General features: G+C 36.2%; 1 protein-coding gene across 3 annotated transcripts in view; it reads right to left on the bottom strand.

Moving 5' to 3' along the window:
* Positions 1-1986: 1986 nt before the first annotated feature.
* The window catches only part of PDS5A (PDS5 cohesin associated factor A), a 152276-nt gene continuing 129075 nt past the window's right edge, over positions 1987-25187 (bottom strand). For 2 of the 3 annotated variants that reach the window (XM_057725933.1, XM_057725935.1), the window contains exons 27-33: positions 21364-21496; positions 20746-20865; positions 17867-17929; positions 17023-17168; positions 15582-15690; positions 11363-11715; positions 4697-5811 (exon numbers count right to left, since the gene is read on the bottom strand). In XM_057725933.1, the coding sequence (XP_057581916.1) occupies positions 5535-5811; positions 11363-11715; positions 15582-15690; positions 17023-17168; positions 17867-17929; positions 20746-20865; positions 21364-21496 (1201 nt within the window). In that variant the 3' untranslated portion in view covers positions 4697-5534. Of the gene's footprint in view, positions 4655-4696; positions 5812-11362; positions 11716-15581; positions 15691-17022; positions 17169-17866; positions 17930-20745; positions 20866-21363; positions 21497-25187 lie in introns of those variants that run through there. The other variant, XM_057725936.1, reaches the window with a different exon arrangement.

A 25187-nucleotide genomic window follows, 5' to 3' on the forward strand; every position in this document is an offset into this window, starting at 1 on the left:
TACTGTTCATAATTATAAGCTTCCCTGGGCAGGCCAAGCTTCCAAATGGTCAGTGGCTGCAGAGACCTTGGACTCCAGAGCTGATTCTATGTACAGCATTTCAAAGAGCCTGCTTGTAAAGTGGTCACAAGTAAGGTAGTTTTAAGGGCACCAGCTTTCTGCCTTTCAGCTCTTAACTTGAGGTGGGTGGCAAAGGGGCAGGTTGCTCTTTTGTCTCTGCAGCTGACCTTTCTCTTGGAGGGTACACTCCACCATGGTCCAGGTGAAACCAGATGGCAAAACTGCCAAGACCTTCCTGGGAAGGAAAGGGTTTCAGGAGTTTTTTGGGGTTGGCCACCTGGGTGACCTTCTCTCATAAAGGCTAAGAATAAAACAGTTCTTTGAAGGGTTGCTGCCTGGGTCCCCATCAAAATTTGCTTGTTGGAGAAGCTCATGAAATCCCTAGTTTGTCCAAAGAAGCCACAGGAATTACTGACACCCCGAAATTTGTGCTTGAGATGGGGGTGCACTCAGGATGGTGGACAACCAGTGTTTGGGGGTTGGGACCAGGTGTTCCAGAGTCTGTGAATAGAGCAATGTTTTGCACAAAGGAAGTGCTCAAGTGGTGTTCATGCTGCTGAAAGAGCCATCTTCTGACCTGTCCCCAACCCACCCTTATGGTCACCTCCTTCCAGGGGGCCCTCAGTCTGGGGAGCTGACTTCTGCATCAGGTCCAGCTAATCTGGAGGCAGGTGGCTTGCTCAGCCCAATCACTTTAGGGACCTACATGCGCAGAACAGTTCTCAGAATTGCACTTCTCTAGAAAAGGTAAGGATTTTCTGCTTCTACAGCATCTATGAGGTCCAGGCAATGTTATCACCCTGAACAGCTATATATGCCTGTGTTGTGCGGTTTGCTTTACACTGCTAGTCCTTCTAAGGTACCAATCTTAGTGTTTTTATAGCCAGCCCCTGCCAACGAGCCCAGTCTGTACAGGATGGTTACCTCCAACCCTTACATTTTCTTACTGGCTTCCACAGATCTGGACCTTGCACTACAGCACTCCTGTGTATAACTGATCTCCAGCTGATTGCTTTTCAAGCTTCTTCTGGAAGAAAGGCTACAGTGCTGTTTCTTAAAAGGATGCATGGTCTTCACTAGAGAAAGTAGAGAATGAAGGGGAGGAAAGTGCTTTAAGTTGGAATCAGCATTGACTAAAAAAGCATTATTTGAGAAATACCCCCAAATTGAAGTCCTTATCACCAGCCTGGCCCATGTTCCTTAGAAATGGTACTTTGTACATGTTCCTGTACACAAGATAAAATAAATGAAGGTTATTATTACTGTTAAATGGGAATGAAAAATTGGAGCTATGGTTTACAGGCTCATTTCCATTGATGTCCACTGTTGCTGGCTTGCAGCAAACTTTTAACTTATTGGAGGCAAAGCCATCATTATTATTTAAATAGGCTGCAAAGTTGCTTGTCAGACTGCTGGAGACTTGTTGGTCACCAGTGGTTTCTACTGAGTTATTCATGTGACTAAAAGTATCCAAGCGTGGAATGATAATCCCACTGATGCTGAAATACAGAACCAGTCATGATAGCTTCTCTTCTCATTCTGTTCACCTCTTATTCCACATGAATGTATGTCATATGCTTGTTCTCTGTGAACTAGTTTTTGAACTAAATGTGCATGTCCAGAATTTGCGATAAATAGATATATCAATGGATAGTATAAATGGAAGGCCACTTTTAAGTTCTCAAAAGACAATTTCTAAAAATTTCCCAAATATCCACAAGAATTTATCATCTATTATTATGTTCTCCCTCAGTCACTGTAAACCAGATCAGAGTATGTAGTCAGAAAGTTTGAAGGTAGCATTTGATTCTTTATGGAGGATGTGCAAACTCCAGAATCTAAACAGAAAACATTCAAAGACATTTTTATCAGCTTGTGACATACCAAGGGGGTACATGAACATTCAGGGTTCCACACTACTATATGATGCTGCATTTCTTGGTTTTATTTGAAACAATGCATATTTTTAGCATTTTATGGTAGGATTTTACACTTGTCATTTACACAAATTACAAGGTTCTCTTCAAGTCTTTAAAAATTTTTTTTTAAAAATTCAGCCCATGTGCAGCACAAGAATATGCAAAACTACTTTACATTATACACACTTTTTATCAAAGGAGATACAAAATTCTGGCTTGTAGTTTTAGACAAATACAAGAAGCTTCAAACTAGACACAAAGGGTTAACATTATTCTCAAATATAAGTCTGCACTTTGTGTTTTATTTCTCTGAGATGTGAATACCAAAATCCTAAGGGACTTTTACTTTTTCCTTTTTTAAAGGAAAAATGACGTTTCCCTTAAAGAAGTCCCTCCCCATCAGCTCAATCTATCATCCTACCTTCCCATCCCTTAGTGCCAGACACTTGCTTCATATTAAAAAATCAGGGGTGGGCCATTTACATATGTATGTGGACCAGATCCTTTTAGCTCAATCCTCTCTGGCAAAAATCATAGCAGCCATAACTGATGGGAATGGTCTGCTACATTATGTTAAATGTGACTTCACACTAGGTAATCTAGTCACCTATGATGCTGAGTAATTAGGAGATGAAAGATAGAAGGCCCCATCAGTGTGCTTTTCATTGGTGGCAAATTGGTGGCCTTAAGAATCAAGTTGTCTGATGCTAAGAGAACTTCAAAATCTAAATAGAACATGCCCACTGATTGCTTGAGGGACTTTTCTGATGCTTATGCATAGATATTCTTTTTCAGCATGTTGGAGGCAATATTTTGTACCTTCCTTCTAAAGGGTTATGAAGAGGCAATAAGGAAGAGTAGAGCTTTTTCTGCCCTTTCAAAAGATATTATTTTCTATCACTGGTATCCATTGTTCCCTAGCCATCATCCACTAGCTAAATGTGTTTGTTATATGCATATTTAAAAATATTACCCATCTTTCACTCAGTCGGTATACAGCCAACTCTTAATTACCTATGAGAACGTAAGTGACATTGACTACCAGAAAATTTCACATTTAACATCATCATCCTTTTTTTCTTTGACACAGCTCACGTTCACTGTTTTACATCTTATATAGACTACAGCCTGTCAAGACCAAGTTATCACACATTTATGTCCTCGAACCTACACCAGGTGTATACAAGGACACTGAGCACATTCAGATAGGGCTTTGGGGCAAGGGCTTAAAGTGGAGAATGGGGGCAGGTGAAAAACTCTGGGAGTGAGAAAGGACCAATCTCAAGTTCCTTCTGAATTAGCTCTTGCGGTATGCCTTTGTTATTTTAATTTTATGAGTACTGCAAAATCCAAAACCTGAGGCATAGTCACTATTTTATATAGATAATGGAGAGTTGACTGTAATCATGTTCTTTGTTAATTTATGACTTTAGCCCTTTCACATAAAAAATTTCACAAGAAAACAATGTGATAAAAAGATTAAAAAAGACTACCATATGACATCTAGAAGCATTTATTTTATGCAAAAAACTTAAATATGAATACGTGTACACAAAAAGTGCACACATAACCTACGCTGAACAATGCCAAGAAACAATATATTGATGCAACAGTTGTCTTCTAAAATAAACATTAAAACGGAGCCCAGACTGGCAGATGAAAGCAAAGCACTTATTTCTCAACAGCACAATGCTGAAAATTGATAGCAATCCTAAACACCTCCCACTTTCCTTACAAAGCTGCCAAAGTCCAACTATTTTAAAAAATTGACTTTTTTTTACATCAATAATAAAAATCTGGTGACAAACATTATAAAAACCAAATGCTGGACAGTCTTTACTCCTTTAAAATTCCAAATATTCCAACATAATCACAGGAGTAAAAACCACTTTAAAGTGATATGCTTTACGAAACAAACAACAATATGTACATTTATTGCAAATTATATTAAACTAAAATGGAGGGGAAATCAAAATATGAAGTGATATGAAATCAATAATAATTTTAATTATTTTCTCACTCTGATAAAAATCAGAAAGCAACATTTATAAAATTGCCACCACATCACTTTTCATAGCAGGGAACTGAAATCTGTACATCTCATTTTGCAGAAAAGTAGACAGGCAGAAAGAATTATACATAAAAGTTTCCAAAAGGAAAAACAAAGAAATATTTAATCTGATCTCTTTTCTTCTAAAAAAATTAATTCAGTAGACTTCTATTTTTCTCTTGTGTAACATGGGAAATTCCTGGCTCTAAAATTGATGAATTTTCATTGTCAGTGTAAGGACATCCTGTTACTTTCTTTAAAGACTGCAGCATGGAAATTAATGGTGTACTATGCCGTTAAACTCCAGATATGCAGGAACTGGAACCAAGTGTTAAGCAATTTGCTTAATTATTGACTTTTCATAAGAAAAGTCTGGGGGGAGGGTAGAATAGAGTTGCTTTTAGCCTCTCTCTCAAGAGTTTCTGCTGTACATTTCCATCAAAGGACTGTGGTCACGTGAAAAAAGGAAGTAATAGCTTTTTTCAGTTTTCAAGGCAGAAAGTGTGTTCTGAAGTTAACTTCATTTTCTGTTCAGGGTCATTCTGAATCGAAGTTTTTGCAGAAGCTAGAGCCTGCTTCTGTTTGGCCTTCATTTTCTCCCTTTGCAAATGAATTTTCTTTTTACCTTGGGGATAGGAGTAGAAGAAAGCAATATTAGAAAAGATATATAAACAGGAAAACAAACCATACACAGATTATTTCATTTCTACAGTTATTATCGAAAATCTGAAAATATTTTTTCATGTGACACTTTACTTGATTTAATCATTGCTACCCAATGCCCTATTTGCTGATTACTACAATAAAACATTAAAAGCTATTTGAAGTAACTAATTTTTAATCAACTTTAAAAATTATACAGTAGAAAAATTACTAGACACTATGAATTTAAAAGCAGCAAAATAAGTTCCGTTCTTTAGTGTACTAAAAAAGGAGGAAAATTTAGCTTAATTCTGTTAAGAGGACTCCCCCACTGATCCTATTTCCCTAATAGCGAGGGAAAATTATGACCTCTGGAAGCTTGTAGTAGGATAGGGTCTTTTTCTCTTCTCCCGTCACCTACTCCTCTCTGGAAGAAGGAGGTACCCATCTAATGGATGAGGGGATGGGGGAAAGAAAAAACTGAGCATACTGGGTTTTGATCTCATCTAGATTTGTTCTCCTTTGCCTCTAAAAGGTGTGGTCTGGTCTGCATGAGGAGGTTCAATTTAGGGGCAAGGCATCAGTAGTTACCTGGCTTATGTCATTCCACGTTTTTGGGGTGGGGGTGGGGGTTTGTGGGATTTCAGTTGAACTCGAGCCAGGGCAGTGAAAACCTGGAATCCTAACCACTAAGCCACCAGGGAACTCCCTGTCATTCCACATTACTCCCCCCGCCCCCCCCCCCCCATTTTAAATCAGCCATATCACAGATTGTGTCTCCTTTTCAAAAAGTCCAAACTTGGGAGAGAAAGATAAGGGGGTTGTTTACTTATATTTCCAACCCCCAACATAACATACACCTTTTATAAAGAAAACAATGCTAACCAAAAAAAGCTGTGATTAAGATTCTTACAGAGAGTATTAATGTTATAATCGATAAAATTTAATAATATGATATCAAAGAATCCTCTACAAACTGCCTGCTGCACCTTCAGGAAGCTTCCCTTTACTAGCTCTGAGTCCTCAGTATCTTCCTGGCTGCTCTCACAGACTTTTAAACGATCCAGATCACTGGAAGAATTTCCTGGACTTGATTCTATGTCCCAAAGTGAATCGCCATCACTTCCGAGCACTTGGCTTCTGAAAAATTTCATATTATTTTGATAAAAATTCACTTGTTAACTGAAGAATATTCATATTAAACTAATGTACAGTTGTTTAATACATGAGGAAACACACTTAGGAGACACTTTAATTTTAGGATATAAACCCATGTGATGTGAGGAAACATCCTCTAAACGAGCACAGGAAATCAGGAAATTCTTTGCTTAAAAAAACAGAAATTCCAAGAGGCTTAACACTCCAATACTAAGCATACTAAGCAAAACATATTAATCCAAAGATGGGAAAACTATAGTCTGTTATCCTATAGATAATTTCCTTAAATTCAGTTTCCCCATAAGTCCCAAGTTTAAGGACTGTCTCCCCACAGGTATTTATTGATATTTTCTTTTTCATGAAGAATTTGGCCTCAAAGATAAATAAAACATACTCAAGAATCAACAGACCTATAAGAACACATTTTCAATGAAAAATGTTTGGAATACAAATGGCTATTATAAATTTACAGGGTAAATCCAAGGAATTTTCTCAGAAGAAGCAACAATTCCAAATGCAGCCCAAAACATAAACAGGAACACTTATTGGAACACATGCACAAAACAGCTGATGGAATACATTTACTGCAAAAATCCAAAGGGATCTAAAAATCCTACAGTTAAGTTTACAAGTTAAAACCTATAAACTCCGAGATTAAGTAAAATCTATGCCAGTAAATTTCTGTACATAGTTTCTGTGTTTTGGTGGAAGGACATATCTATCCTTGAATTAATAAATTATATAAGTGGGAATCATACTAAAATATTATTTACCTAATGTCAGTGAGAAGACCTAGTAAGAGGAATTCTAGAGGGGTGTGCACTTGCTACACATTATAAGTGACTGCTGTGGCATTTAAGTGACTTGTAGAGGCTACCATTATCAAGGGTCCTACTTTATAGGGCTTAAGGATTAATGAGGTTACAAACATAAAGCATCTAGACTGTGGCTGGAGTATACTAGGGCCTGAAAAATGGTTTTCATTAATTATTTAACAATAAAGTTTAAATAATCATACAATATGTGATAAGAGTATTAATACCAAGCAATAAAACTGGGAAAGTTTTCTGGAGGTGGTGCTAGTATACAGTGTAGACTGACTGACTGACTTGAGGAGATCTTGTATTCAGACAGATCTACAAAGGAGCACATGAAGTAAAGAAGGTAGGGTAAGGTAAGGAAAGGCTCTTTTCAGATGTTTATGTAGAGACATTTTTGACCAGAGCAGGAATTGACCACCAGGGAAGTGAGAAATTAAGCAAGTAAAATGTGTGAAGAATAATAATGCAAGGTAAAGACTGATGAAGTAACGTCTGGAGTTAGAAAGCAGGGCCACAGAGAAGCACAAGGGTGCTGGGCCTTAGTTCTCAATGGCTTGCATTCAAGCCTAAAATCCGGGGGTAAACTTCTTTAGTGCAGCGATCCAAATCCACATCTGGTTCCACACTGCAAGGACCCTATGCTGCGCATCAAGTTGCCAGGGCAGTAAGTGAGCTGATGCTACCATTCTGAGTTCATCCTTACTCAGAAATGCAGTGCTTGATAGCTCTCAGCTTTGGCAACCCTATTTCTTCTTTTACTAATTAGATGGTTGAAAGTGTAGTGATAACAGGATGATTCAAGTTGTTATATTAGCTCTGTATTCAGAACCGTTCAATTCTATGGCTTTAATCTGTATCTGATCCTCACCAGATCTCAGGAAAATACAGGTGAGATGTTTAATCAATCACAGGTAATACCTTCAGTTAATGAAAAGTATGTTACGAATCTTGTAGGAAGGTGAAAGCTATATAGTTTCCCATGAAATAAAAATAAAGCTGGCACCTTCAGGATTTTGACCATTCAACGTTTTCTCCTCAAGTTGAAGGACAGTTAGAGTAACAGCTGAGTCACAAACAAGGAACTTTTGTTTTAGTGTGTCTTGTCTATTCCATTGCTTGGTGGTTACTACACATTAAAACATCTCCTTTTACACATTAACAGGAAAAACAAATAAGAGAGTTGTGAATGTTCATAGTTTAGAGGAGAAACATAACCACAGCTGCCACTGTCAGCAGTACAGTAAGGTGATCAATAAGGGATGCGGCCGGGATTCAAAACCCTGCTCTGCATCCCACCCGCCAGGTGGCCTGAGAAAGTAATTTTTTCATATCCAACCTCCTTATCTCTAACACAGGGTTGCACTTGCTTCATAATGATTGTTGTCAAGGAAAATGTATGTTCAACAACCTTTCCCTATTATCACTATTATTTCTACCAAGAGATAAGCCAAGCACCATGCCAAATACTCTATATATTATTCTACCCAACATTCACTGTGGTCTTTCAATGTTCTTACAAGCATTAGGTGCTTCATTTAAGTTTGCCACTTTCAAGAACATCTCATTTTTCTCTTGGTTTCTTCCCTCTCTGAAGCTAAAATGTAGGGGCTTTTGTTTGTGTGAAATCTGAAATAGGTTACAAAGATGACTATAGTTGTTTGGTTTAACCTATGATTATTTTAAATACACTAGCTTCTTATGTAATAATTATAAGTAATTAACTAAGCAAAGATTTTCCACTCTATGGAAACTATCACATATATAAACTACATTAGCTGTTTAAATTATGGAAGTAAATATTTTCAAAGCATCCTCTGTTAAACTAGTTTTGTGTGCATGTATAGTACCTGTAGAAATAAGACTTAATTTTACCTAAAAAGTACAATATAGTATGGACTCCAGAGTGACAACTGCCTGGTTTTAATGCTGCCTTCGCTATATATATAAGCAAAGGGACCAAAAGCTACAGGGACTCTATTCCTGGGTTTCCTTCTCTTTATAAACTGGGGATAATGCTAGTACTTACCCATGTAGAGATGTTTTAAGCATTTAATAGACTAACAAAGAGCTTAGAATTGATCCTGGCTCTTAATAAGCACTATGTTAGTGTTAACTATTATTAGTCTTATGTAGCAAATTTTTTAAGTGAAATAAAATATATGTAACATAAAATTTACCACTTTAATCACTGCTGTGTACACAGTTCAGTGGCATTAACTACATTTACACTGTTGTACAATCACTGTATTCATCCCTAGAATGTTTTCATCTTCCCAAACAGAAACTCTGTACCCATTAAATAGTAACGCCTATTCCCTCTTCCTGCTCTCCCTGACAACCACCTTGTTCTGTCTCTACAAATTTATTTGACTACTCTAGTATCTCATAGAAGTGGAATCATATAGTATTAATCCTTTCGGGTCTGGCTTATCTCACTTAGCATAATGTTCTTAAGGTTCATCCATATTGTAGCAGGAGTCAGAATTTCACTGTTTTACGCAGTAATAAAATAATTCCTATACTTCTATCAATCAGTGGACTTGTTAAAGTGAAAGTTTTCTGCTCTCTTCTGGAATGGACAAGCTGGGGAAGTATATTCTTTGAGGGCAAGAATCTATCCATCTTGGATACTTCTGTATTGCCAGCATGCAGCGCAATGCTGGCAGTCTAATCCGGCCGTGTGTGTTAGAAGAACAAGTGAGAAGTGTAAGGGGCAGTACCCGTGTGCCTGTAATGCACTGCGTTCTCTGCAAGAGCGTATCACGAGTAATACAGAGTTTCTGGAGTAGGTTAGGTTTCCAAGCTGAAGTCATAATGCTACAATTTAAGGGCAGTTGTATATTAGATTCCGGGAAGAATGCAAAAGACAAAAGGAGGCTTGGGAGAAAGTGTCAGAATGTATTTCTGTGTTTTGTTAGCCACAAATATTTCAGTCAGAAGTTTCTGAAATATGTGCCCAAAATCTTTGATCTATTCTACTGAAGTATAGTGATATCATGAACACCTAATTTAACTAACTTCAATGAGAGTATGAAACAAAGAATTCTGCATTTTGGATAACACATTGCCCAACTGATCTACTAACTGCCATACTTAAGACTTCTAAGGTGTCTTTTCACTCTTAAAAGAGATGTTTTAAGATTTTTAAGAAGGCCCAAGGCCATTTTTAATCAAGACCAGTCTCTAGCACGCAAACCATTTTTGTTGGTTTAATGCTTTGGGGGCATATGGTGTAACTAAAAGCAGAGCAGTGTGATTTACAGTGCTCAACTTCAGAGACAAGGCTGGTTGCTACTGAAAATGTTTTCAGGGTTCAAGTTAAGTGCCTGGATATTCTGGTTGGATGGCAAAAAGACAGCTCAGGTGGCTCAGGTGGCCTGGGTGTGATGATCAGTACTATTTCATGTGGGTGAGCAACAGCCAGAATTCTAGAAACCCTTTAGAGAATTCTGGCAACCTCCAACGAAATTTGTTCAGCTTTTGTATAACTAAAAATATGTTACGGGGTAAAGCAACTAGAATTCAAAACAATGGTTAAAATAATTACTGAGCATTTATTCTGTACAAGGCGTGTTGTTAAGTGCTTTATATTCAGTGGTCCATTAAGTTCTCAGAACAACCCTTTGAGGAAGGCATCATACTGTCTTAATGATGAAGAAAAGAAGCCCAAGCTTAAATATGTTGTTCCAGGTCAAAGATTCAGGTTTGAGGAGAAAAATAATAAATTTGCCCCCAATATTGTCTTTCCTTACTATACTTTTAGTCCATAAAACTAGAAGTGACTAAGCAGAAGAAATACCCATTACTTAGTCAGGTTTGGGCCTGGATCAGCTGCCATGAGATGCTGAAAAAGGTACTAAGAGACACTTGAAATATAAGAAAATTTAATAGCCCCAAACTTCAGAATTTCATAAATGGTAATTTTAAAAACTGTACTTACAAACACATATGCCTTAGCAACACTGTACTTTATAAAAATACTGAAGCAGGATGGTGAGGGTGTCCTGACATGATCAGAGCTGGTTCTTTCCTAGAAGGAACTCAGAATCTTACAATCTAATTCGTGGGGGAGGGGGGGGGGGGGATGGGATGAACCTGGTACAGGTATACAAGGAAAAAGAAGGCGGGTAGGGCTAAGTTCTTATTGTAGGCCAAGTATGGAAAGAGCCAACTTCTAGATCTCCAATTGGGGCACCTCTGTTACAATGTGGAAAATCTGAAATTCCAACTCAAACATGATCAAGGATGAGCAGCTGTGAGGTTATTCCCATTGGGGAGGGTGGGGAGATGTAAGTTGTTGACTTAAGATTTACTGTAACAAGTGGAATTAAAGAGCAGGATATATTTGTTCACATGTCATGACTATCTACTATCTATCTACTCCATTCTGTGAGCTTTATATAAAAAAGGTAGCCCTTCATATTTAGTAAACCTGGTGTAACTATCTAAGGGAGATAATGTTATCCTCGCTAATAAACAGAAATATCAAAAACCATATCCTAATTAAAAATTAACCAAAGAAATAAAGGAGATCTCTTTTCAAACTATTGTCCTGAAGGTTATGAGATAAAAACAAATGCTACCAGAACTTACTCAGGAAAACCAGGGGCAGTTTTCACTCCCAAATGCCTGGGTGTTTGGGGGGTGACTGGCAACTAGGAATAAAACAAAATGTCTAAATTCAAAGTTCAGAAAGAATGGGTGTACGTTACCTTTGTAAGTCAATTTGTCTTTCTGCTGGTGCTGCCTTTTTGGCTACGTCTTGCAGTTTGGGTGCTTTGGCATTACCTGCTTCCAAACCTCCAGGGCTTTCCTGACTGACTGCGGCTCTCTTTCTTCCCTTGCTAAGAGGTTTATTTACATCATCGTTTTTGGTTGCATTGCCCTGAGATTCAGACTTGGGTCGACGTCCTCTCCTGGGTTTTGAAGGGGCAGGTGGTCCTGATTCATCTACTTTCTCATCTGTTTTTTGTTGGATATTCTCTGCACCAGCTGCTGTTACTGTTCTTTTCTTTCCTCGGTCACTGCTGATGTTGCCCTGGGCAGCCTGATCAGAATTAATCTCCTGAAAGAGCAGAAAACAATTCTATGAACATAAATTCCTTAAATATCACTGATCAGTACTAGAAAGAGGCATTTTGAAAGTATTTTAAAGGAATTGGGATTCCAGGGGTTCTAATTAACTGCTTACATCCCATAAGGAATGTAAACTCCTTAAGGGTAAGGACTGAACATGGTGCCTACCATAGTGCTTGGCATATGTAATGTACTCAATAAATGCTTATTAAAGTGCACAGGTGGTTATATTAGAGAAAATCTACTTAGTTTTGCTTTCACACCCATTTTAAATGAAAAAGTCCTTTTCATTGGTGGTATGCTCTTAATGTCAAAAGAGGGGAGGATGTTTTCATAATTCAATGTTATTTTCTTTCTCTATGATACATCTAACTATAATCTTTGTAGTTCTGTGACACAAAGTTCTTTAATATCTTACTCCACTCATTCATTCTAACGTTTGTTTTTTTCTACTTTATCAATCATTAACCTTTACTTTTTTCTGGACATTCTCTTTTTTCCTTTCTTGTTTGGCATATATATTACATATTGTCATCTTAAGTGTTCAAAGTGATAAAATTCCACTTTAATATAACAGACATAATGGACATTAGGAGGAATAATAGTTTTCAGAATGAAAGTGACCTTTATATGTATGATATTTAGGAATCAATTTAATAATTTTAATTGATTCAAGGAAAACAAAGGAACACTATCATCATACAAAAAATTAGACTTTATCTTTTCAATTAATTTTCATTTCTCCCTAAAATGTTATCAGAATGACCAGGGAAACACATATAAATCTTTCATGTTTCAAGAAAATTTACCTAAATGAAAACTCATGAAGGTAGTATCTTAAGTTAGAAAATCCACAAATCACTGTTTCATGTTGAGGATTACCATGAAAGGAAACCCTATCTTAAGAGACAGTATCAGAGCCTTAAACATGGCAACTAGACTTAAATCCATCCTTCCAGGACGATGAGCTAATGAGAATGACAACTACTTTTAGCCCTCTTGGGATGTGGAGAATGGGGATCACAGTGTTACAAAAATCATCATGAAAGAACAAGAGTAAGGTGGTCCACAGGATTTAAACTGTCAAAACAATACAAAATAGAAGAGATATACAAAGTTACCCTAGAGAAAGATGGTGATTGCTGGGCAAAATAAGAAGGGTCAATAAAAATGACTAAGTGTGGCTAAACCTGAAGTAGAAACCATTCATTCAACTGAATGCCTATTAGGGGAAGTGGCTGCTGGGTATAGGTTCGGGAACAAAACTGATACTGTTCCTATCCTCAAACAGATTAGCATAAGTAGGTGACTAATTTTTTAAAGAGTAAACAAACATTTAAATACAGTTACCTTATGTGCTAAGAAATTACAGAAAAGGGCATTCAGAAATAAAAATCAGAGGAAACATGTCACTGGTTCTTCTGGGGAATATTAATTAAACAATATCAAAGCAAGACTTATCACATGAAAAGTGAAGTATTTTAGACAGATGGAAGAGGCAGCATAAAGTGCCTGAAGAAGGAAAGAGCTTGGAAGATTTAAGGAACTTCAAGTGATGTGAGACTGGTATAAGGTAGGAAAAGCAGACATGGGCTAGATCATGAATGCCTATGGGACGTTTAAGATATCTGACTTTTTTCTAAGTGCTAATAAAAGTCATTGATGGACTTTAGAGGACAAACATAATCCAAATTATATTTTTAAAAGATCACATTGGCTGCTATATTTGGTGCCTAGGGAGCAAGAATGTTAATAAAACTACTATAGTATCAGATGTTGAGTTAGGAAATTAAAACAATAGTGGGGCATTAGTTTTGATACTTTGATACTAAACTGAAAAAATTCAAAAGAACTAAAAAACCTGTTGTTTGTGGGTATGCAGAGAAAAAAAGTACCCTGCTGGTAGAAATGTCAAGTGTTCTAATTTTCAAAGAAAACAATATGGAAATATCTAGAATCTCTAGTATATTTACTCTTTGACCCAGCAATCCCACTACTGGAACTTAGCCCCTAGAAATAAAATCACCAGTAAATTTAATGCAACATTGTTTGTAGTGACAAGCAAGGGGGAAAGGAAGTACTTATGTGTATACATACATGAAAATGATAACACTGTAGAGAAAAAATTGAACACACAGATAAGGCTGTTTAAAAGGGGAAAAAAGACTTAAAAGTCATGCACATGATCATACTTAACACATTTATGAACATTATGTATGTGTATGTGTATAAAGAACTCACGCAAAAGCCAAATATAGAGGAAATCAGTTGTTAGCTATTGGCATGAAGAAAAAGAAGAGTATAAGTGGCAACACTTGGTAGTATTGCCTGCCTGCATCTACAGAATGTTAATGTGTTATTTCTTCCTTTAACCACCTCCCTTATTCATTCTTCATATTACAATTTGATTTCCCTCACAAAGTAAATAATAGGAGAAAATTCTGATTGTAAACATGCATATACAGTTTGCTGGCTAATTTTTATACACATAACTGATAAGTTGGTTTATGCATCAATCTCTTTGAGAAATTTGTTAGCAAGAAACACTGTCTTACATCTTTATCTGCTTTTAGTACACTAACAAGACAGTGTTTTGAGTCTGCAAGACTGAGAACCAGATCCTGCAAAGAAATGATCGTATTAACTTATGGGAAATCTGACTGGGAAGCTATCAGGCTTTTGCCAAAACACAACCCCTGTCTCTTTGGGCAACAGTGAATCTGTTAAAACATTCTTTGGAAGTATGAAAAAATTAAAATAGTGTTTGGAACAACTACAGATCAAAGTAATATTTTGGCCCCTCAGAAACTGAACTTAAATGTCCAATTTATCTTCTATACAATTTTATAGCAGAGGCTGGAAGGGTTATAGATAGCTGTTTGTATTAGATAAACATTTGTATCCCTGTACCACCTCTTAATACATATTATAAGCATGTTTAACTAAGTATCTGTGGCAATATGCATTTCTGCATCTAAGCATGTTTATGTTGAATGTTTAATTCTATAGAAGGATCCCACAATATCCAAATCTATTGGTTTTTGAATTCTAAGAGTTTTGAAAGTGAGAGGTTCCCTATTACCTGAATCTACTGACATAATGAAGTTCAAACAGCAAACAGCAAGAGTATGGATAGTGAGAGACTGACCTAAAAAATGTATCCTTAACCTATTCAGCCTGAGTTCAGATAATGAGTTTGGATAGGAAAAGTTCAGCTACTGTGGAATAACTGGATAGTCCTACCTTTTATGTACCTGATGGTAACTCCTAAAACATTTGATAAATATCACAAAAATATGGAGGGTAAAAAAAAGTATGTCAAGAACATGATTCTATGGAAAAAGAAATAATAGTATTCTTATACCATTCCTACTGAGGAAAGTTATCCTCCTACCAATGTTATCTTGCCAAAAAACTGTGAAGAATAGTGGGAGCCATAGTTAAAAGATCTATCATCAAAGAATGCAGCTGTTAAATAAAAACTCAAACATACTTTAAAAGGTTAGCTCGTAAGTTTAAACAACAACAACAGAAACAGAGTGTTGACCCCTGGCAGGAATTGATAAAGTTTTGAAAACAAGATCTCAAAACCCCTCAGTTCCTATTCTTTCAAGGTACTGGGAGAACTAGTGTGGGAGGATACCATTATGGGTGACCACACAAACTCTGGTAAATGAAGAAAGTGAACACTGAATCATTTCTGTAGAGTGGAAGCACAGTAGAGCAGGAGTGGTATATGCAGAGGTACAGTATGTAATATATATTCATGTGTTGACTGTGGGTTTCTTACCCCATCATGAATTTATAATAAGAATCTCCATGGGAGAAACCCACTTGTTAAATTTCAAAATTTACCTTATTCTTTACTGGGTCAATATTCTTTACAGGTGTGACAGAAATAATTCTCACAGGGTTCTCTTCATTTTCACTAACTCCAGTTTCTGCTGCCTCTGAACTCTGTTCCCTGTTGAAAAGAAATAAACCAAAGCAGCTTTATTTCACCACGTGAATAGGAAGTTTACTCTCTCACTACACCAATACGGAAACAAGAGGCTTAGGCTGGTTTAGAAGCCTGGCCAAGTGAAGTAACGTTAACAAGACTAAGGTCTTCTGTGGTTACAGACTATTGCTCTATTATATAAAGTTACTGATTTCCATTTTACCTTACTAATGTAAGACAGAAATGACTGCCTAAAACCACCTGATAGAAAGATTAGTTGTCAAGAAACAAACAACACAACTATTCTATAAGCCTATCTGTTGGGGGTGGAAAACCCTAAAACAAAGCAAAACTACAACAGATGAGAGTATAGTTTTTTCAGTCAGAGTTCTTAATGCTCTACAAGGGAGGGGGCTGCAAGAAGAGGCCACAGGGGAGATGTTTGACCCCCACCATCTATGTAAAACCACTGATGTTCCACGTTAATTTTTTTTATATTTTGGGGTTCTACTGCTAAAAATGTGTTTAAAACACCACCAGTTGAATTTATTCTTAAAATTTCATGAATTGGAACAAAATCCTTATTAATATTTAGTGCTGATAAGAGTAGGGTCAGGTGGAAAATTTTATGCAGTAGCTAAGACAGTAAACAATTGACATGTTAAATGTGGAATCTTTTCTTTTTTAAATATTTATTTGCCTGGGTTGGGTCTTAGTTGCAGCATGTGGGATCTTCGTTGTCCCGTGCAGGATCTCTGTTGAGGCATGAGGGATCTTTCAGTTGTGGCATGCGAACTCTTAGCTGTGGCAAGCATGTGGGATCTAGTTTCCTGACCAGGGATCAAACCCAGGCCCCCTGCATTGGGAACATGGGAGTCTCAGCCACTGGACCACTAGGAAAGTCCCAAACATGGAATCTTTAATAAGTGGAAAATGTTATTAACAATGTTACCTTTACTCATGTTACCTTTACTCATGCTATACTATGCTAATTTTCTTGAGTTAAAAATTAAAAAGTATATAAATTAAATTTATTTAAAGTTATATTTTCAGTTCTCCTAAGTGTTAAAATTTACACATATACACACACTTTCATGTAAATCAGTTTTACTATATGACAAATTCTTATTTTTTTTTCCATTTACCTTTTCTACACATTTGGAATGCTAAATAGTTTCAAAATGTGTAGTACACTCCCAATTTCCATCATTAATTATACTAAAATTCAGCACTACTGTTTTTCACTAAGATGTTTCCTAATGTCCATTTTTGTGATACAGTGCTTTAAGAAAAGAAACTAAAAGATGAACAAAGCAGTGAGTGACAGTAACAAAAACAACTGGAGAAAAAAATTGCCTTGATCGGTTTCCGGTGGAAGGGTTCAGCTCTGAATTTACATTAATATTGCTTCCAGTCTCAGCTCCAGTGCTTCTAACATATGGTTTCCTTCCCGTTGCTGATAAAGGCTTGTTTACTGCACCTAGTACTCCAGCAGGTTTTGGCTAAAAATTATATATACACACGTTATTTTATACCTTACTGAAAGGAAGATATACAAATTTAGACACATGTAAGAGATATTGTTTCATGTAAGCCCAGGAATTATTGTTACTTTCGAAGTTAAATCCTAAATTTATTAGAAATGATAATTCTGTAAAACTATGTCTGAACATAATTAACAAGTCAAAAGCATTACCTCTACTTAAAAATAACTATGCAATATTTAATTATTCTTCACTGCTCGATCAAAATAAAAGGTGCCCCTAAAACACAATGAAATATATAATAAAGACACAATGTCTTACAGATAAACTACTGAGTGTATATAGTAATAGATACTGTTTATCAAATATTAAATTTCCCTTTGCTCTTTCAGATGTCCTATTACTTTATAGGATATAAATTATCTAACTTCTTAATACATTAAAATTATTTTATTTTACACATCTAAGTTTATTATACCATTTTTCAGGGAAATCTGCTTCATGAATTCTAAATAACTTGAAGCCTATCAGTACTGATGAGAACACATGGTTGTAATTCAAAAGTGGTTCATGGCAGAAAAAAGCCTGAGAGAACAATCTCTAAGAATCAGGAACTATAAAATCTGAGGGACATTTAAAGGTTATTTCTAGCCTTAGACTAGCAGAAGTAACAGGTACACGTGATAAAGATCCCCCGATTATCTAGTACATAATACCTTTCCTGTTAACAGAAGTACTCTTGTCTCTTCTGAAATATAACTCTTGTCATTACAGAAGTCCTATCAAAAAAAAAAAAAAAATCAGTAAACATACATATTTTTATTGTCCATACAAGACTTTTCAGGCATTATGCCTTACAATAACAATTTCATTTGTGCTAAGAAACATATCAAATCATCAAATAATCAATGCCTATTTCGTGAATCACACCATTAGTCTAGTTTTAAAATTAAATCAGTGACACACAAGACTTAGTCAAATGTCAGATAAATTACTTAAATCACTTTTTACTTTTTTTTCTGGCAGCACCATGCGGCTTGTAGGATCCTAGTTCCCTGACCAGGAATCGAATCTAGGCCATTGGCAGTGAAGGCACGGAGTCCTAACCACTGGAGGACCAGGGAATTCCCTTAAAACACACTTTAAATAAAAACACACTTCTATTTTTTCATATGGTTTAGGGCAAACAGTCTCCAGTTTATTCAAAACTATGCACTCCTCCACTCTATTATAAAATTTACTTTCTTTTTCCCCTGTGCAGCATGCAGGATCTTATTTCCCTGACCAGGGATCAAAACCATGCCCCCTGCAGTAGAAGCATGGAGTCTTAAGCATGCTAGAGAAGTCCCTAAAATTTACTTCTTTGGGGCTCCCAAACCATCCGAAATATAGTAGGCACTTAATAATCACTAAAAGAACCCCACACAGGATTTCAAGAAAATTATCCTTATTGAAAAAAAAATCTGTTACTTTAATTAAAAACATTTTGTTTCTTAGGATCATAAGTAGACTGTCCAAATCATAAAGGTAAATACACCATCAAAATCTCATTAAGTCAGTTATAATGTTCTTTGACAGCAGTGATATTAACCAGTTAATAAATGCATTAAACCAAATGTGGACTTTGATGATACTTTCTTGAAAGTTATATTTACATAAAACTTAAAAAGAGTTCAGTTTGATCCTATGGTGCCTGTTAATTATCTTGGGAACAACACACAAGTAAACCACAATGGTGTCACAAGCAAAATGACTTATTACCATCTGGAAGTTCATTAATTTTTAAGTAATCACACTTAAAAAATATTTTTTCTTTTATTAAATTTACCTTCACACTAGTCTCATAGGAAAGAACAGAGGGCTTAAATGTGCCTATAAAGAGTATGTGCTCTAGGCAAGGCTGTATCCTTCTTTTCTTTTTCTTTCCCACAAAGGCTTTTATGTAGCTAAAATAAATGTTACATGAAGATATACTATAGCATCGCTAAGCTCACTATCTTAATATGCCTAGTTTTCTTGTGTTTGAATTTATACCATATTAAATGGAACATATTAGAAAAGGAAATGAGGAAAGCTGCTTATTGAAAACAGAAAAAACCCTAAATTATTAAGAAGGATAAAAACATTCTAAGTTTCATATCAAAACAAAAAACAATTAGAATAAGGTGTAGTGACAAACAGAAATTTAAATTCTTAATGATGGGACTACTATTGTATGAAGATTCTATATGGGTACTATTCCAGTCATGGATAGTCGTGGGTCAACAATACAGTAAATTCAAATTCAAGAGCTCACTTAGGAGTATTTATAAAGACGAGTAAACTCAATTAGAAGGCAAATAACTTTGCAATGCATATTATTCCTATCAAAACCAGGCACAGTAAATTCTGAGTACTAAATTTTAGTACTCAGAATTTACTGTGAAAATTTTAGTTGAAATTTTAAAATGCCATATTTTTTCCAATTAAAAATATTTAGGATAATTTTTTAAACAAAGAACAGGAAAGTTAAACTTTAAAATACCACCTTAAAGTGGGTAATAAATAAAAGCATTCTTTTTTTTTTCTTTTTAAAGAGAACTTTATTTTATTCATTATTTTTTTGGCTGCATTGGGTCTTCATTGCTGCATGCAGGCTTTCTCTAGTTGTGGCAAGTGGAGGCTACTCTTGATTGCGGTGCACAGGCTTCTCACTGTGGTGGCTTCTCTTGTTGCGGGCTCTAGGCACGTACATGCAGGCTTCAATAGTTGTGGCTCGCGGGCTTAGTTGCTCCGCGGCATGTGGGATCTTCCTGCACCAGGGCTCGAACCTGTGTCCCCTGCATTGGCAGGCGGATTCTTAACCATTGTGCCACCAGGGAAGTCCCAAAAGGCATTCTTTTAAAAAAAAGTTTTTTAATCCAAATTAGCTGGAAAAACTTAAAGAGCTTTAGTTAGCTGAAAAATTTACTTACATGGAAAACTTCATTTGTTGACAGCAGAATAAATGTACTATGTATTACTAATAATACCATTTATTAAATGCTTACTTTGTGACAGACTTAGAAACCTAGGTATATTAGTAACTGTTCACACATATTATCATCTGCATTTTAAAGATGAAGACATTGAGGCTTAGAAGAGTTAACCTGTGTAAAGTCCCTCAAATTAGAAGTGGTTGATTTGAATCCAGGTCTGTTAATTGCCAAAAACCAATTCCATTCATTCTAACATTTTATTTCAGATATAGCTGTATATGTATTTACATTCTACCAAACATTTTGTTTACTTCTTGCCTGAAAAAATACTAACAGTGTTTTAATAAGATGAGATGAAAACAGTTTAAGAAATTTGAAAATTCCTCTTACATATTAGAAATATCCAGAAGGAATAGCTCACATAGGAACACGACCACCAAGCTTGAATTGTATTCTCTACTCTGTAAGGTGAGAATGATATTTTTCAGGCTTTGGAAGACAATCTCCCATTTCTTGATAAACTCACAGAGGTATTTTTTTACTCTGTAGTCAAGATAGTCCAATATTTGCCACTAGGGTTGACAGTAACAAATTTAAATCAGTTTAGTATGGTAGAAAAATGAAGGGAAGAAAATTACCTTTTCAGGTTGTGTAAAAAATTTCATTGGAAGGACTGGATCCTTTGGTGAATCTGCATTGCACAAAGCACTTTTACTGTTTATAACACACAGGGCCACATCACACACTGTATAAAGTTTCTAGGGAGGAAAAAAAAAAGTCACATATAACTTTCAACAGTGCAAAATAATCACAAATACCAATTCTACCCAATATATAAAATGGAATCAAAAAAATAATATGGGGTTATTATTTATTCCTTGAACATTCTGCATTTGTATTTGGCATTTCTTCTTATATAGCCTCCTAGTAAACAACAACAACAAATACCCCTTCATCTTAATTTAAATGCAAAGTATGTATTAAAAACAAACTGAACTAGAGGAAACATACAAAAAGAATATTTCCTTGTCTCTAATTCTGACATTCCCGTGCATCTGTAGCAGTTTTAATATCTTTCAGAGTAATAAACTTTCTTCAAATAGTAGAATTCAATTTAATGAAATAAAGCAAAAACTGACTATATTTTTTATAAACATTCTGTAATCTATTTTATAATAGGAAAAACAAGTGGGACAAGGGTCATAATATTTTTTCCTGTAATATCTTAATACCCACTGGCCTAATATGTATCTTACTTCATTTGTCTTGGATTCATCTGGAGACTGGGCATCTTTTGTTAGCTTGATGTTCTCAGCCATCTTTTTCATAAAGGCATGGCTATTATTTTCATTCTTTGTCATTAAAACTTCAAGCATGAACCATAGGCACCTAAATGATAAACATATTCACTTACTAAAGAGACTAATTGTAGGTGCTTTTGCTTAATAGATTAGTTTACTGGGAAGTTCTGTTGTGTGAATATAATAAGAGTACAATACAGAGAAAATGCTAATGATTAACAGATATATTCCTTAATAACATTCAATTCAAATAGAATATCACATCACAAATAACAAATATGAACATACAGCTTAATATGAGAAAGCCTGGCTGTTTCATGAGGCATATAAAAGATTTATTCTATAGGTATTTAATAAACATTTAGAAGATATAACATGTATGAATATCCAGCAATGATGAGCAAATCAGCACAGAGCAGATTCTTACCATTTTGACTATCTGCAAGCTATGCAGAAGATCTAGGATCTGTAATGTAATTCTACTGTGACATAACTCTGAACTTCACGTGCTATGAGGCTGGTGTGCATCTTAAACCATTTTTGCTATTTTCCAGTTGTTACTTTATATTCATTTAATACATAAAGTGCCTGAAGATGACCCCTGAATTTCTAAGTAAAAATGAATCCCAAATCAGGATGAACATTAGAGTCACTTGGAGAACTTACATTGACAAGTCTAGGATCAAAGCCTACTATTAAGTTCCCATGATGATTCTCAGGCAGCCACCATGGACATACTGTTTTACTCCATCAACAGGAGAGAAGAATCATTTGATGATAACCTATGTATACTTCTTTGGCTACAGTATATGTAAATGTTTTAAGAAATTACTGTAAGGGAGAAATAGATTAATGGAGTTTGTTTTTAGTAGCCCTGTCTTATAAGAAATACTAAACTCAGTCCTTCAGGGTGAAGTGAAAGAACACTAGACAATAACTCAAAGCCATAAGAAATAAAGAACACTGGTAAAAGGTAACCACATAGGTAAAATATAAAGCCACCATTACTGAACCTCTGATGTGTAACTCCTTTTTAAGTATATGGTTTAAAAGGCAAATGCAGAGAGAATCAAGATGGCGGAGTAGCAGGACGTGTGCTCACTCTCTCTTGCAAGAGCACTGGAATTACACCTAACCGCTGAACAATCATTGACAGAAAGACACTGGAACTCACCAAAAAAAACACCCCACATCCAGAGACAAAGGAGAAGCAGCAATGAAACGGTAGGAGGGGTGCAATCGCCTTAAAATCAAATCCCATAAATGCTGGGTGGGTGACTCACAAGCTGGAGAACAGTTATACCGCACAAGTCCACCCACTAAAGTGAGGGTTCTGAGCACCACGTAAAACTTCCTAACCTGGGGGTCCAGCAACGGGAGAAAGAATCCCCAGAGTATCAGACTTTGAAAGCCAGTGGGATTTGACTGCAGGACCTCCACAGGACTGGGGGAAACAGAGACTCCACTCTTGGAGGGCACACAAAACAGTGTGCTCACCAGAAACCCAGGGGGAAGGAGCAGTGACCCCATAGGAGACTGAACCAGACCTACCTGCTGGTGTTGGAGGGTTGCCTGCGGAGGTGGGGGGCAGCTGTGGCTCACTGAGGAGACAGGGACACTGGCAGCAGAGATTCTGGGGAGTGCCCATTGGCGTGAGCCCTCCCAGAGTCCGCCATGAGTCCCACCAAAGAGCCTATAAGCTCCAGTGCTGGGTCGCCTCAGGCCAAACAACCAGCAAGGTGGGAACACAGCCCCACCCACTGTCAGGCAAGCAGATTAAAGTTTCACTGAGCTCCGCCCACCAAATCAGATTAAAGTTTTACTGAGCTCCGCCCACCCAGTCCAACCCACCATCACTCCCTACCATCAGGAAGCATCAGACAAATTAGACTTTAAAATAAAGACTATTACAAGAGACAAGGAAGGACACTACATAATGATCAAGGGATCCATCCAAGAAGAAGATATAACAATTGTAAATATCTATGCACCCAACATAGGAGCACCTCAATACATAAGGCAAATGCTAACAGCCATAAAAGGAGACATCAACAGTAACACAATAACAGTAGGAGACTTTAACACCCCACTTACAACAATGGACAGATCATCCAAACAGAAAATAAATAAGGACACACAGGCTTTAAATGACACATTAGACCATCTTGACTTAATTGATATTTATAGGACATTCCATCCAAAAAACGACAGAATACACTTTCTTCTCAAGTGCACACAAACATTCTCCAGGATAGATCACATCTTGGGTCACAAATCAAGCCTCGGTGAATTCAAAAAAATTGAAATCATATCAAGCATTTTCTCTGACCACAATACCATGAGACTAGATACCAATTACAGGAAAAAAATCAGTAAAAAAAACAACCACATGGAGACTAAACAATACGCTATTAAACAACCAAGAAATCACTAAAGAAATCAAGCAGGAAGTCAAAAAATATCTAGAAACAAATGACAATGAAAACACAATGACCCAAAACTTATGGGATGCAGCAAAAGCAGTCCTAAGAGGGAAGTTTATAGCAATACAGTCCTACCTGAAGAAACAAGAAAAATATCAAATAAACAACCTAACCTTACACCTAAAACAACTAGAGAAAGAAGAACAAAAAAACCCCAAAGTGAGCAGAAGGAAAGAAATCATAAAGATCAGATCAGAAATAAATGAAAAAGAAATGAAGGAAACAATAGCAAAGATCAATGAAACCAAAAGCTGGTTCTTTGAGAAGATAAACAAAATTGATAAACTATTAGCCAAACTTATCAGGAAAAAAAGGGAGAAGATGCAAATCAACAGAATTAGAAATGAAAAAGGAGAAGTAACAAAGGACACTGCAGAAACACGAAAGATCATGAGAGACTACTACAAGCAACTGTATGCCAATAAATTGGATAACCTGGAAGAAATGGACAAATTCTTAGAAAAGTACAATCTTCCAAAACTGAACCAGGAAGAAATAGAAAACATGAACAGACCAGTCACAAGTACGGAAATTGAAACTGTGATTAAAAATCTCCCAACAAACAAAAGCCCAGGGCCAGATGGCTTCACAGGCGAATTCTATCAAACATTTAGAGAAGAGTTAACACCTATCCTTCTCAAACTCTTCCAAATTATAGCAGAAGGAGGAACACTCCCAAGCTCATTCTACGAGGCCACCATCACCCTGATACCAAAACCAGGCAAAGATGTGTCACAAAAAAAGAAAATTACAGGCCAAAATCCCTAATGAATGTAGATGCAAAAATTCTCAACAAAATACTAGTTAACAGAATCCAACAGCACATTAAAATGATCATACACCATGATCAAGTGGGGTTTATTCCTGGAATGCAAGGATTCTTCAATATACGCAAATCAATCAATGTGATACACCATATTAACAAACTGAAAGATAAAAACCATACGATAATCTCAATAGATGCAGAAAGAGCTTTTGACAAAATTCAACATCCATTTATGATAAAAACTCTCCAGAAAATGGGCATAGAATGAAATTACCGCAACATAATAAAAGCCATATATGACAAACCAAGAGCCAACATCGTCCTAAATGGTGAAAAACAAAGCATTCCCTCTAAGGTCAGGAACAAGAGAGGGGTGTCCACTCTCACCATTATTATTCAACATAGTTTTGGAAGTGTTAGCCACAGGAATCAGAGAAGAAAATGAAATAAAAGGAATCCAGATTGGAAAAGAAGAAGTAAAATTGTCACTCTTTGCAGATGACATGATATTATACATAGAAAACCCTAAA

The sequence above is a fragment of the Hippopotamus amphibius genome, chromosome 3, assembly GCF_030028045.1.
Source record: "Hippopotamus amphibius kiboko isolate mHipAmp2 chromosome 3, mHipAmp2.hap2, whole genome shotgun sequence".
Taxonomy (NCBI): Eukaryota; Metazoa; Chordata; class Mammalia; order Artiodactyla; family Hippopotamidae; genus Hippopotamus; species Hippopotamus amphibius.